The sequence below is a fragment of the Dipodomys ordii genome, unplaced genomic scaffold, assembly GCF_000151885.1.
Source record: "Dipodomys ordii isolate 6190 unplaced genomic scaffold, Dord_2.0 Scaffold41, whole genome shotgun sequence".
Taxonomy (NCBI): domain Eukaryota; kingdom Metazoa; phylum Chordata; class Mammalia; order Rodentia; family Heteromyidae; genus Dipodomys; species Dipodomys ordii.
In genome coordinates, this window is record NW_012267257.1 from 1,172,142 (window position 1) to 1,185,714 (window position 13,573).

The window sequence follows — 13,573 nt, forward strand, 5'->3', positions numbered from 1 at the left end:
TTTTTTACCTTCTTACTACTGTGTATGATTTAGTAATTCTTTCTGCAATGTTCTGAGAGTATTAGATACTATTATCTGAGTGGTATTATTTCTCCATAGCACCTAAATATCTGAGTACACTAGTTTGGGTTATCCTCAGCATTTGAATTTACTATTTTATATAATGACAATCTTTACTAAAGAAAAACTTCTGTTGCCAAGATATTGTACTTTAACAAGTAAATCTTTTCTTTTTTCCTCTCAAGCTTATTTTTTAATTTGGAAATACTAAGCTTTATATATATTTATATTTATATAGGAATGAGCATGAGTTTATTTCTGGTTAATCAAGATTCTGTGCCTTTTTAACTCTGGGAAGGTCATATATTCTTTTTTAATGTTCTTCATTCCATATTCTCTATCCTCTCCTTGGGAGATATTTTACTATATGATAGACAAGCAGGCATTCTTGGTCTATTTTACATATCTTTTAACTTTATTCTTATTTCCCATTTCCAATTTAGAGAGTTTCTCCAGTCTATCTTTTGATTCATTTATTTTATTCATTTGTGATTAATTTGCTTAACCCATACATTATGCTTTTACTTTTTCTGTAAGTATAAGATAGGTCCTTTTTAAATTTATCTCCTGTGTCTGAGCCAATGACTATACAAGGCCTCAGCATCTCTATACCTTAATGTCTCCAAACATAATAGAAACATACATTTAAAGAAAATGCTTTTTTCTTCAGAGTTGATGGTAGTTTCTAGTTATGTTAGAACAGCAACTAGAACTGAAACATGGGTATTATGTAGAATTATAAAGAGAGAAGCAGAAACTATTTCATAGAATCTTATGAATCATTTTTGTTAAAGAAATAAGTTAAAGAATAAGATACAGAGTTAAAGCTGGGAGATCCTGGCTCACTGTAATCTTACTCAGGAGACTGAGACTAGGTGGATCATGATTCAAAGGCAAACCAGGCAAAAATATCCATGAGACTCCATCTCCAACTAACCAGCAAAATCAGACTAGAAGCATGGATCAAATGGTCAGTAACAACTGTGGACAAGAAAGCTGAGTAAGAGCATCAGGCTCCAGTACAAGGCCCAGAGTTCAAGCCCACAATGGCACAAGAAAAGGCACAACGTTAAAAATAAACAAAAGTCACACTTTTAAAATAAAATATTGAATTAAGAAGTCAAAAACAGACATATTAACACTTTATAAAGTATCGAGTATGTACACTAATGTCAAAATAAGATATCTCTGGGAAGAAGAAGTTACTTGCTCCTTTGGGCTATCCAACAGTTCTTTTTTTTTCTGGCATGAAATAAATGAGACAATGTTCCCACTAAAAATATAGGTAGTCATATATACATATTTATAACAGAATAATTTTAACTTTTATAGTGACTAAGATATTTAAAAATTAACCTTTTTTTTTGGTCGGTCATGGGGCTTGAACGGTGGGCCTAGGCATTGTCCCTGAGCTCTTTAAACTCAAGCAAACACTATACCTTGAGCCACAGCACCAATTTCAGTTTTTCTGTTAGTTGAAATAAGAGTCTTATAGACTTTCTTGCCCAGGCTGTCTTTACTGTGATCCTCAGAGCTCAGCTCCCTGAGTAGCTAGGATTACAGGCATGAACCACTAGTGCCTGGCCAAAAATTAACCTCTTTAAAATGTCACTTTACGTCTAACATAACATTTTGGAGGAACAGTAATGAAAATCAAACCCAGGGTATCATGCATTTATTCTCCAACTGAGCTATAATCCCAGCTTGAACATCAACTTACTTTGAAAGATAATAAAAGTCATATTCTAATGGAGGCATAGAATTCCATTGTGTGTGTGTATCACATTTTCTTGACCTATTTATATACTAAGGGGCATCTGGGTTGCTTCCTTATCTTAGCTATGGTAAACAATGCTACGATAAACATAATTGTGCTGGTAGCTTTAGTATGGCCTTGTTTGTGATCATTTGGGTAAATGCCCAAAAGTGGGATTTCTGGGTCATAGGGGAGCTCTATGTGTAGTCTTTTGAGGAACCTCCATACTGCTTTCCAAAGTGGTTGAACAAGTTTACATTCCCACCAACAATGCAGTAGGGTTCCCTTTTGGCCACTGATACTGCCCCATTTGTTAGGAAATGGAAAGACTTGGAAAAAATTATATTAAGTGAAATAAGACCCAAAGAAATATAAGTCCCATGGTTTCCCTTATCTGCAATAACTAGTATATGCCCAGGATAAGCAGAAGAGGTCAAAAGCTATGTAAATATGACCATATAACCTGATGCTAAGCAAAATGAACCCCAAGAGAGGGACACAAGAGATTTTATCTTTCTTGTTATTCTTTTTAATGTACTTATCATGTACTATGTAATTTTTAACAAGTTTTTTATTGTAAAAATACTGTACAGAGGGGTTACAGTTACATGAGCAAGGTAATGAGTACAGTTCTTATCAAGTATTGTTGCCTCCTCCTTTGTTTTTCCCCTACCATCCTCTTCCCTCCCACCTCCACAAGTACTATGTAATCGATTATTTTTTTCTTTGTATGTTCTTCCCCCATGGTACAACCCCTGCTGTCATTTTTCTAATTTGGGGAGGGGAAGGGAAATAACAAAATGCTGAAATAAAGATACAGTATGACCCATTGTAAAAATGAGATGTACAAGACAGTATGTTGAAAACTAACTTTACTACTTTGCCGAGAGAGGTGGGTTGGTAGGATTTGGGGGGAAGGGATGGTAGGTGAAAAACAAAGGAGGGGGTAACAATGCTCGATAGGAAATGGACTCATTTCCTCTGTACAGTATCTTTACAATAAAAATTTTAAATTAAAAATATATTCAAATAGCATCTCAAAAAAGTCATATTCTTCATTTCATAAAGGACAGATCACAATCTCTTGCAGGTCTTGAAGATGTTTGGTAACTATCTTCAGAAAAGAAAGTTCATAAATCACTTAACTCTTATGTAAAAGAAATGTAAGTATTTCTATTTTATAAACCACTTGCCAGAAATTTATCAACGTCATTAAGCCTTCAATATACAAAATCCACTTGTATTTTACATACAATGAAACATAGAATGAAAATTTTAAGAGATACGCACTACTGATTATCAATGAAAATGAAAAATAAGTAATTATACATTCTCCTACTCCTTAAAATGAAGAAAAGGAACAAAATTTTCAAAATTAAGTTTTATACAAAGGCTGGAGCAACTCGGGGGGTTGGGGAGGAAATACATATTGGAGATGAGCCAGGCACTGATGGCTCATACCTGTAATCCTAGCTTCTCAGGAGGTTGAGTTCTGAGGATTGTGGTCTGACAGCAGCATGGGCAACAAAGTCCTTTACAATAGTATCTCTAACCAGGAAAAATCTGAAAGTAGAACTATCACTCAAGTGGTAGAGCTCTAGCCTTGAGCAAAAAAGCTTAGAGACAGCACAAAACTCAGGCTCTGAGTTCAAGCCTTAGGACTGGCACCAATAATAATAATAATAAGGCTAGTGATTATAAACAGAAAATTTTGTGGCATTTTAATTTACTTTAGTCTCATTTGTTGGCTGTTCCACTGCTAGTTAAATGACCAAAAGATTTGAAAACAGAGACTCAAAACAACTGTAACATTCATAGCAACATAATTTACAATAGCCAAAATGGACAAACAAAATGGTGGCAAATATATACAATAGAATATTTAACCATAAAAAGGAATATGGTTCTAATACATACTATAATATGGGTGAATATTTAAAACATAATGCTAAATAAAATCAGCTGAAGAGGACAGGGTAAACATTATCATTCCAGTTGCAGGCAAATTCATAGAGAATATAGAACAATAGAAGTGGCTCATGGCTGGTAATCCTAGCTCCTGAGTTCTGAGGATCATGATTCTAAACCAGCCCAGAGAGGAAAGTCTGTGAGACTCTTATCTCCAATTAACCACCAAAAAGCCAAAAGTGAAGCTGTGGCTCAAATGGTAGAATGCTAGCCTTCAGCAAAAAGGGTCAGGCTCAGCGCTTAGGCCCTGATTTCAGCCCAAGGACAGGCACACATGCATACACATGCACACATATGCACATGTGCACACACACACAAACTCACAAAATTACCAGAGAGTAGGTATGAATTGTTGCCAAATGGGCATAGGGTGATAAGAGAGATGATGACTGTACAACACTGTGAACATATTTAACATTTTCAATTTAAAATAGCTTTAAAACTAAAACCAGAGGAGGATATTCTTAGGAGAGGATCACAAAGGCTCAATAGCTATATTCATATGATCATATAAAATGATATTTATCAAAATGAACTTCAAGAAATGGAAACAATAGGTTGTTGTTATTTTGCTTTTTGTTTTTGTTTTCCTTCTTTGTCGCTTTGTCTTGTATGCAAGTTTATCTATTTGGGGGAGGATTGAGGGAGGACAGAAATGGTGAGACAAAGGGTGAACAAATGATACTCACTAGACACTCTGTTGAAAATGAACTATATAATTTGTGGGGTAGAGGGGTAAGGAGGGAAAAAAACTAGGAGAAAACAAGAGAAAGGTAACACTGTTGTCTTACATAACTGCAACCCCTCTGTACATAACTTTTACAATAAAAAAATCCAATACAAGGAAAAAACTAGCATTTTAAACAGCTAAAAAGTCAAATTATAAGTATTTTCACAAAAAAAGCAAAACCCTTCCCAAATTTAATGAAAAAGTATCAATCTGTGCATCCAAGTTCAATTGAAAGGTGGATAAATCCAAGAGCCATACCTAATGCATCAATATAAAGCAGCAACAAATGATACCAGGATATCTAGATATTTGCCAAAACAAAAACTTGCCTCATACCATGTGTGCAAACAAACTCAAAATAGATCAAACACTTATATATATGAGCTAAAACTATGAAATTTTAGCATAGAAATACAGGAAAAAATCTGTATGATTTCAGATTAGCTAAATTTTCTAGATATGACACCCAACCACAAGCAGCCAAAGAAAAAAACATAAATCTGATTACATAAAAATTTCACTTTGGAAGTAGTGTTGTGGCTTAAGTGGAAGAGCACTGGCCTTGCGTGAAAAAGCTCACTGGATAGCACCCATGAAGTTCAAATTTCATGACTGACTGAAAAAAAAAAATTCACTTTGGTACTTCAAAAGATATCATGAAAAAAAGTGAAGACAACACGCATCAATGGCTGATTCCTGTCATCCTAGCTACTCAGGATGCCACAATCAGGAAAATTGCAATTCCAGTCGAGCCAGTCGAGCTAGTCCAGCCAAAAAAAGTTCAAGAAACAACAGGAAAAAAAAAGCAGAGCACTGTGGTGTATACCTGTCATCGCAGCTATGGCAAGAAAATCAAACAGGAGACCCTATCTGAAAAGTAAGAGCTTAAAGGGATTGAAATATCTCAAGCAGAAGACCTGCAGAACCCTCCTGAGTTGAAACCCTAGTACTGTTCAAGTTTTTAAGTAAAGACAATTCAAAGGAAGGTAAGAAGATATTTTCAAATTATGCATCTGATAAGAGTGATAATGAGAATGTGTAAATAACTCATAAAACACTAAAAATCAAATTGCCAGGGGACACAAAGTAAAGAAGTGACACTGCCCAAAAATAAATATACTCATTACCTGACTTATGAAATGGTAATCCTTTGTATATCATACCTTAATAATAATACAAAAGTTAAATCAAATTTCCAACTATTAAAATGAACAATCTGCACACTGATTTCTCCAGAGATACACAAATGTTCAATAAATACATGAAAAGCTGCTCAACATCAAAGTCGCCATAAAATGCAAACAAAAACTACAATAAGGTACCCACTTATATGCTAGCATCAAAGACAGACAATAATTAATATTGGTAAAGATGTGAAGGAACCAGAAACCCAGTACACTGACACCAGGAATGTAAAATGACGTAGTTTCTATGGCAAACAATTGCTAATTTCTCAAAAAGTTAAGCATAAGGCAAGGAGATTTTATTCCAGAAAATGAAGGCATGTTCAAAACCTTGCACACAAATGTTTATATAATGCTATCGCCAAAATTAGCTATGTTGGCCAAAAGTGGAAACTACTCTCATTGTGTCTATCAACTGAAGTATCAAAAAAAAAAAAAACCCATGGTATATAATGGATGATAAGCTTTGATTCGTAGGCATTAGTGAGTGAAAATGAGTATGGGGAAGTGAGGTGCTAGCCACTGATGAACACACCAGGTCTATGGTTTAACTGTTGGAGTGCTTGCCTAACAAATGCAAGGCTCTGATGTCAAGCCCCCCAAAAAAGAAGTAGAAGAAAAGGAAGGCGGTGGAACTGAATGGGAGGGAGGAAGATTAACAAAGACTACTAAATATTCATTTACTAAAGATTTAAAAGCAGAGAGCATCAAGAATTTAAAAGTTCTTCATCACCAGAATTATTCTTATAGCTCTTCTAAATCAGTTTTGTCAGCTTAGTATCTGTCTTAAACACAAATTGTTCAAAAACATTAAATTTTCCTTACCGCCTCTCTTGGAAAACCCTCTGTTCCATGTTTGATTATCTTCACAATCATTATTAGACTCTTGAATAAAAATTTAACATGTCAATAGCACACAAATAATTGACTTTAAGGATAATATCTAAAGAATAGCACTGTTGCAAAGTAAATAATATTTTCATTAAGTTAAAACTAAACACCTTAATTCTTATACATTTAATTATAACATACAATATAAAATATCTAATGTATCTCTGTATTAAGTATATAATTGAAAACTCACTATTTGCCAAGAGCTATTCTTACAAAACAATCTGAAAAATTCATAGATGTCAGTTTGATACAATTTCAGGAATATCTAAACTATTAAGTAATCATTAGAAAAATATGGCTTTTTCTATTTAAATTGTCATTATATTCTAGCTAATGAAGAGGCTAAGATATGAGGATCTGTAATTCAAAGCCAGCCCAGGCAGGAAGATTCATGTGACTCTTATCTTCAGTTAATTGGCAAAAAAGCCAAAGGTCTGGCTCAAGTGGTAAAGCACTGCCCTTGAGTCAAAAAACTAAGGTACATGGGGCTGGGAAGGTGGCTCAGTGGTAGAGTGCTTGCCTTGCATGCATGAGGCCCTAGGTTCAATTCCTTAGCACCACATAAACAGAAAAACCTGGAAGTGACGCTATGGCTCAAGTGGTAGAGTGCTAGCCTTGAGCTGAATAGCTGAGGGACAACACCCAGGCCCAGAGTTCAGGCCCCACAATTGACAAAAAACAAAATGAAACTAAGGGACAGGGGCCCAGGTCCTGAGTTCAAGCCCCAGTATCAGCCCAAAAAAATTAAATTGTCATATATTTTTCTGTATTCATTCATCTGAAATTATTCAAAAAATGAGATTAACAAATAACATATTAAACAATTTTTAAAAACATTTTTAAAATTCAGATTGACAAGTAACATTTCTAGGGTTCAACTTCTAAAGCCTGCTTGAGACTTATCAGGAGAACTGATTAAAAATAATGTCCACGTCTATACCAACATTCTTTTCAGGCCCCGTTCCTGGACCGATAAGTACTCCAGGTGTGCCTTGAAAACTGGACAACTCTTTCAAAGAAAAGTCCCAGGGATCCAGTGGGAATATTAAATGGTATGGCCTTGAGGGCTGGACAACTAAATTCTTAACAAAGAGACCACCCTTAGAAAGTGGCTGCCAAACCTGCAGAGAGTAATTCACAAGCTTTCCAGCACCTTCCTACTCTCTTCCCCATTTTGATGTCCTTATGCAGGTTTTGTAGTGAAAAGGGTCAAGAATAGACCAGTACCATGGAGGCAAGCACTTACAGTAAATTAAAATACCAAAGAAGGTAAGATGCTTGAAATTTTGAAATAATGGATGTGAATAGCCCACTGAAAGATGAAAACTTTCAAAAAAAAGTGCTTAACCTTGCCATGTGGCAAGAAAAAGAAGATATAATAAATAAATATAAATAAACATTTAGAATATTAAAAAAATAATAATAATGTCCAGACCCCACTCCAAGATTTATCCTCAAAGTGTAGAATGATGGCAAGTAATTAATAATTTTTCAAACTACTCCTGAGTAGCTAAGATTACAGAGGTGAGCCACTGGCGCATAGCCAAAATTTAAAGGTTTTTATATTACTAATGTAACTTTAAGCATGGCAGAAAAGTCCAACAAAATCACATTTGTGAAATAAACAGATAGTGTTAAGTAATATTTGTACATGTCACTGATATTTAATATCTAAGGTTTTTATTGTGTGGTACAGGGCCTTGCCCTTACTAAACAAGCCCTCTAATCATCTTAGATATACCCATCTTTTGCTTTTAGTTCTAATTTTTGCTAGCCCCACCTCCTGAGAAGCTGGAATTACAGGTAAGCACCACATCTATCTTTTTTCATTTTGTTCTTTTTTGGTAATACTGGTGTTTGAACTCAAGGCTTCAAACTTGCTAAGCAGGCACTTTACCACTTGAGCCATGGCCCTAGTCTTTGTTGCTTTATTTTGGGAGGTTGGGTCTGACATTATTGCCCAAGGGCCAGGCTTGGATCATGATCCTCTTACCATAGCTTCCCAAATAGCTAGCAAAGATAACTGATCTTTGTTGGCTGAGATTAAGGTATGGCTAACTTTTTGCCATTGCCGACAGAGGAACCATGAGCCTCCCTATCTTCTGTTACCATTATGGGTAAAAATCATTGTGCTGAACTAAATACCTTTCTGAACATAACTGTTAGGAAGAGGAACTGGGTTTCAAATTCAACCTGGATTCCTTATCACCAAGTGGGCAAAACTAGAAATCAGGAAAAACTACCATAAACACGTTTTCAAATAAGACCTTCTATCAGAATCTTAAAAACCCCCTCCAGGACTTGTCAACAATTTTGAGAATGAAAGAATTTGATACAAATTTCTTATTTTCGGTGAACTAAGAATAAAGAGAAGAAAGTAAACAGAAGTGGAGAGAACAAGTTCTCTCGAGTTCTATGGAAAACTCAAATGCATGCTTATATGTTTACAGAAATGAGTCAACTTGGGAAAGACAGTTTCCCAGATAACAAGACAGAGATCTGAACAAACCATGGAACTCTAAAGTATACTATCTTATAAATATTCTATTGAAGCTGGGCACTGGTGGCTCCTACCTATAATCCTAGCTACTCAGGAGGCTAAGATCTGAAGATCCTGGCTCAAAAGCCAGCCCAGGCAGAAAAGTCCATGAGACACTATCTCAAATTAACCACCAGAAAACTAAGTGGAGCTGTGGCTCAAAGTGGTGGAGCACTAGCCTGAGCACAAAAGTTCAGGGACAACATCCAGTCCCTGAGTTAAAACCTTACCCCATGACCAATAATAAAGTTTTACTGAAAGCCAGATGCAGTGGTATACCCAGCAATCCTAGCACAAGTGAGGCAGAACAATCCCAAATTTGAGGATACGCTGCATTTTGAGTTCCAGGCTAGTTTAAAGCTAAATAGGGAGAGTTTGCCTCAAAAAAAAAAAAAGATTCCATAAATCAATGGTTTTTAAAGAACTGAATCCAAGTTTTTTAAAATACAGGCTTCATTCAAATCTATTCATTAGACATGAGAAAGAAAAGTTATTTATTGTAGTCTCTCTTCTGGGAATAGTATTCTGTTCTCATCATTCTCTGTATTTCCCCAAACCAGAGTATCAATATCTTTGCCAAAAATGTTTTAAATTTTATTGGTAATTTACATTGTTAAGAATCATCCTCCTAAGGGCTGGGAATGTGGCTTAGTGGTAGAGCACTTGCCTAGCATGCATGAATCCCTGGGTTTCATTCCTCAGTACAACATAAACAGAAAAAGCCAGAAGTGGTGCTATGACTCAGGTGGTAGAGTGTTAACCTTGAGCAAAAGCAGCTCAGGAACAATGCCCAGGGCCTGAGTTCAAGCCCCAGGACTGGCAAAAAAAGTCCTCCTCCTAGACTTACTTTAGTCTAAATGGCCCCAGAGATATGAACAAGTGTGAAAGTGAAAAGTATATTATGTTATAAAGATTTTTTAACTGTATTTTTTTTTGTCTTTTCTTTTTTGGTACTGGGGATCGAACCCAGGACGTTGCACTTGCTAGGCAAGCGCTTTGCAACTAAGCTACATCCCAGCCCTGTTATAAAGATTTTATGATTACAACATTAATATATAGAGCGGAGCTGTAATTCTTGATTTGCTCTATTTGCCCCTTTTTCTGAAAATAGCACAATTTTCAAAAGTTGCACCTCATAGATTTTAACTAAAATAGACAGAAATGGGTCAAATTAGAATGCCTTATTTACCTATAAATTAGTAACACCTTTCATTTGGGCTCATATAGCTGCTTTTTAAAACTTGATTTTAGAACTAGATGAGACAAAAATAATACTAATTTCCTTTTAGCATGTGCTGTTGACTTGCATTTTTTAAAATCACTACAAAAGCACCAAACTTACCTTTCCAGAAACCAGAGCTATCACCTTCTTCAAACTTATTATTTGGAAAACCTACACAAAATAAAAAATAAAACCAATTTCTGGAAAAAATTCTACATTTCTGTGTAACTTTCTGCCACCTTATCAACATATAGCTCCACACTCTTAAAATTAAAAGCAACTTTCTTTTCAGCAAATTTTATATTACTTGAAATGTTCTATCAGTATAGCAATATACTTACTGTTTAAACATTTTTGAGCAGGGTGCCAGGGGTTCACATCTGTAATCCTAGTTTCTTATGAGTCTGAGATTTGTAGAATAGAGTTTCCAGGCTAGCCCGTACAAAAAAGTTCTCTAAGACATATGCCCAGGCAGGAAGCCTGATTCTATCTCATTAAAAAAAAAAAAAAAAAAAGGCCAAAGGCACAGTTAGCAGTAAACTCACTCCTGCCTAGCAGTTCAAAACTCCAGAACCAGTGAGCAATGGTGGCTCATGCCTAAAAGCCTAGCTACTTAAAAGGCTTAAATCTGAGGATCAAGGTTTGGAGCCATCCTGAACAGACAAATCTGAGAGACTCTAATCTCTAATTACCCAGCAAAAAAAGCTGGTAAATAAATAAACTTAAAACTTTACAAGTTAACACACAGTCTCATTTACAAAGGACAGTACAACTAATTTTCCAGTTAATCCAGAAATCCTGTTTTCTTTTTGTATAACATTTAACAAAAAAAGTGTTACCAAGCTCCACTTTCAAATTTCTCATTTTATAAAAACCTATGTTCAACGTTTATGCATCTCTAGAACATACAAATATGCCCCTAAAACTATTTTAGAAGCATGCATCAGTAACCATAAAATTTAAAATGTTTTGCCCATGTAATTTACTCTGTATGGTATTTTCACAATAAATTTTTTTAATGTTGCCTCTTTAATAAAATGTATTAATGCAGACACACTAAGGGAACCAGATGTGGTAGTGTCTGCCTATAGTCCTAGCTATTTGAGAGACTAAGAGGGAAAACACTAGCAACAGTACTTTCAAGACCAGTCCAGGCCACATAATGAGACCCTGCTTCAGAGAGAAGAAGAGAGAGAAGGAAAAAAGGGAGGAGAAAGGAAGAAAGGGAAAATGAAAATAAATAAAAATAAACTCAGGGAACGTATATTTGAAAATTAAATGTCAATGTGGAATGCTCATCATCATCATCAATTAGTATTTAAAGTAAATGGACTTTTTTGATACAAGTACTAATACTATCTGGAAAGCTTGTCATTTTATGTACAAAGTATGTACATTTATCTCATTTAGTACCCCAAATTCAAAAAATATGAGGATCCTTCCAGCAATAAAATGCCATGGAAATTTAATATACAATTAGCATGTACTAGCAATTCCCTATAATCTCACTATAAAACTGAATAATTTCCTTGAGATCATTACAAAATATATAAAAATAATCCCTAAATAAAGAATATATTCATATAGTATTTTCACAATAAAAAAAGAATATATTCCAACAAAATCCAAGTTTTGAGTTACTTTACTTACTTAAATATTTCCTATCTTCAAAGCTGCCTGAGAAAATGACCATATTCTACTACCCCTCACAACTGCTGCTTCCTCATTTTCTCTCCCCAAAAAAGAATCAGTGCTGAGTTTCCAAAATGCTTGGGAAAGTCTGTCACCTACACATTAATAAACTTGATCTTAAACTCTAATTTTGACTTATAAGGTTTTTGTAAATATTAAGGGAAAAAATGTAATTTCAAGACTTATACCAATTCTTTGCTCAGCTACAAATATTCACATCTCACATGTTTGTATGTATCTCTGAGTCTTGAGTAAAAGAGCAAAGACCAGGGTTCCTATGTAAATAAAATTAATCTAATAAAAGATGCTGTAGCAAGGAACATGGGTATCTTTCAAACAGGGAAATATAATAGAACACGCATCCAAAGCAATGAAACTGCTGTTTCAAGCTATGACTAGGAAAAGGAAAATGGTAAGACTCCTTTGTGATCTTCATAAATTCTTGAGAAAGGCAATATACTTTATATGTACTTTAAAGGGAAATAGAAACCCTAAGATTGACCGTTAAGACATTTTGATTGTAAAGTATAAAAAGAAAAGTAGTTACCTCTGTTTCCAAAACCTTTTCCACTTCCAAAACTACCCATTGTGGGTATAGTCTCTCTTTTACTAAACTCTCCAACATCTGAAAAAGTTCATATGATTAAGTTCATTAACATACTATAATTGCATCAAAAACTTGAAACAAACATTTGAGGTAAAAGTGAAATATTAAATATGGAAAAAACAGTACAGAGACAATAAAAATAGTACAAGGATATAAAATTTAAATTATGCTATCAAGATTAAAATACATATCTATAAATAATGAAATACAGGTTTCTATTGTTATTTCCTTGGAGACCAGGAATTTCATTTCTTGATTTCCTTTATGTTGAACACTTACTTTGATAGACCCAACTATTATATTTGGCCCCTACACGAAAGTCATTGCTATTCAAACTTTATGCTATTCAAAACTTTATACTTATGTCCTATTTATTAATTTCTATTATTTTTCTACTATATCTCTGTCAGCTTTTCTACTTTTAAAATTAAGCATGACTTCTCCTTCACATTCTCTCTTCATCATTCCATACTATTTTCCCATATTAACTAAGCTTTGGCTTTACTTTAATTCTGAGCACCCAACATTTTTTTGGTGGTACCTGGATATAAATAAATCAATAACCAATTCACCTGTAAAGTTTTCCTTGAGCATGCCCATCATAATCCTCCTTCTACATTTCCAATACCAAACTACCTCTACTTCCTTTTTTGGTAATATTTCATGTATTTCTCTACCATTAAGAATCTTAGTCATACATAGGGTGATGCAACTATAGTTCCAGCTACCCAGATGTCTAAGCATGAGGATTACTGAAGCTGAGAAGTTTGAAACTAATCTTAGAACCATTCTTTTAAAGAAAAATAATCTTGGGCTGGGAAGGTGGCTCAGTGGTAGAGTGTTTGCCTTGCATGCTCGAGGCCCTGGGTTCGATTCCTCAGCACCACATAAGCAAAAAGAAAAAAGCCGGAAGTGGCGCTG

At 34.8% G+C, this 13,573-nt stretch overlaps 1 protein-coding gene across 6 annotated transcripts in view; it reads right to left on the reverse strand.

The window, feature by feature from the left end:
- The window catches only part of Ddx4 (DEAD (Asp-Glu-Ala-Asp) box polypeptide 4), a 76,008-nt gene that overhangs the window by 24,228 nt on the left and 38,207 nt on the right, over positions 1-13,573 (reverse strand). For 3 of the 6 annotated variants that reach the window (XM_013018558.1, XM_013018556.1, XM_013018555.1), the window contains 3 exons: positions 12,593-12,670; positions 10,474-10,524; positions 6,524-6,583 (listed from right to left, as the gene is read on the reverse strand). In XM_013018558.1, coding sequence (XP_012874012.1) covers positions 6,524-6,583; positions 10,474-10,524; positions 12,593-12,670 — 189 coding nt within the window. Of the gene's footprint in view, positions 1-6,509; positions 6,584-10,473; positions 10,525-12,592; positions 12,671-13,573 lie in introns of all 6 variants that reach the window. The other 3 variants (XM_013018557.1, XM_013018560.1, XM_013018559.1) reach the window with 3 other exon arrangements.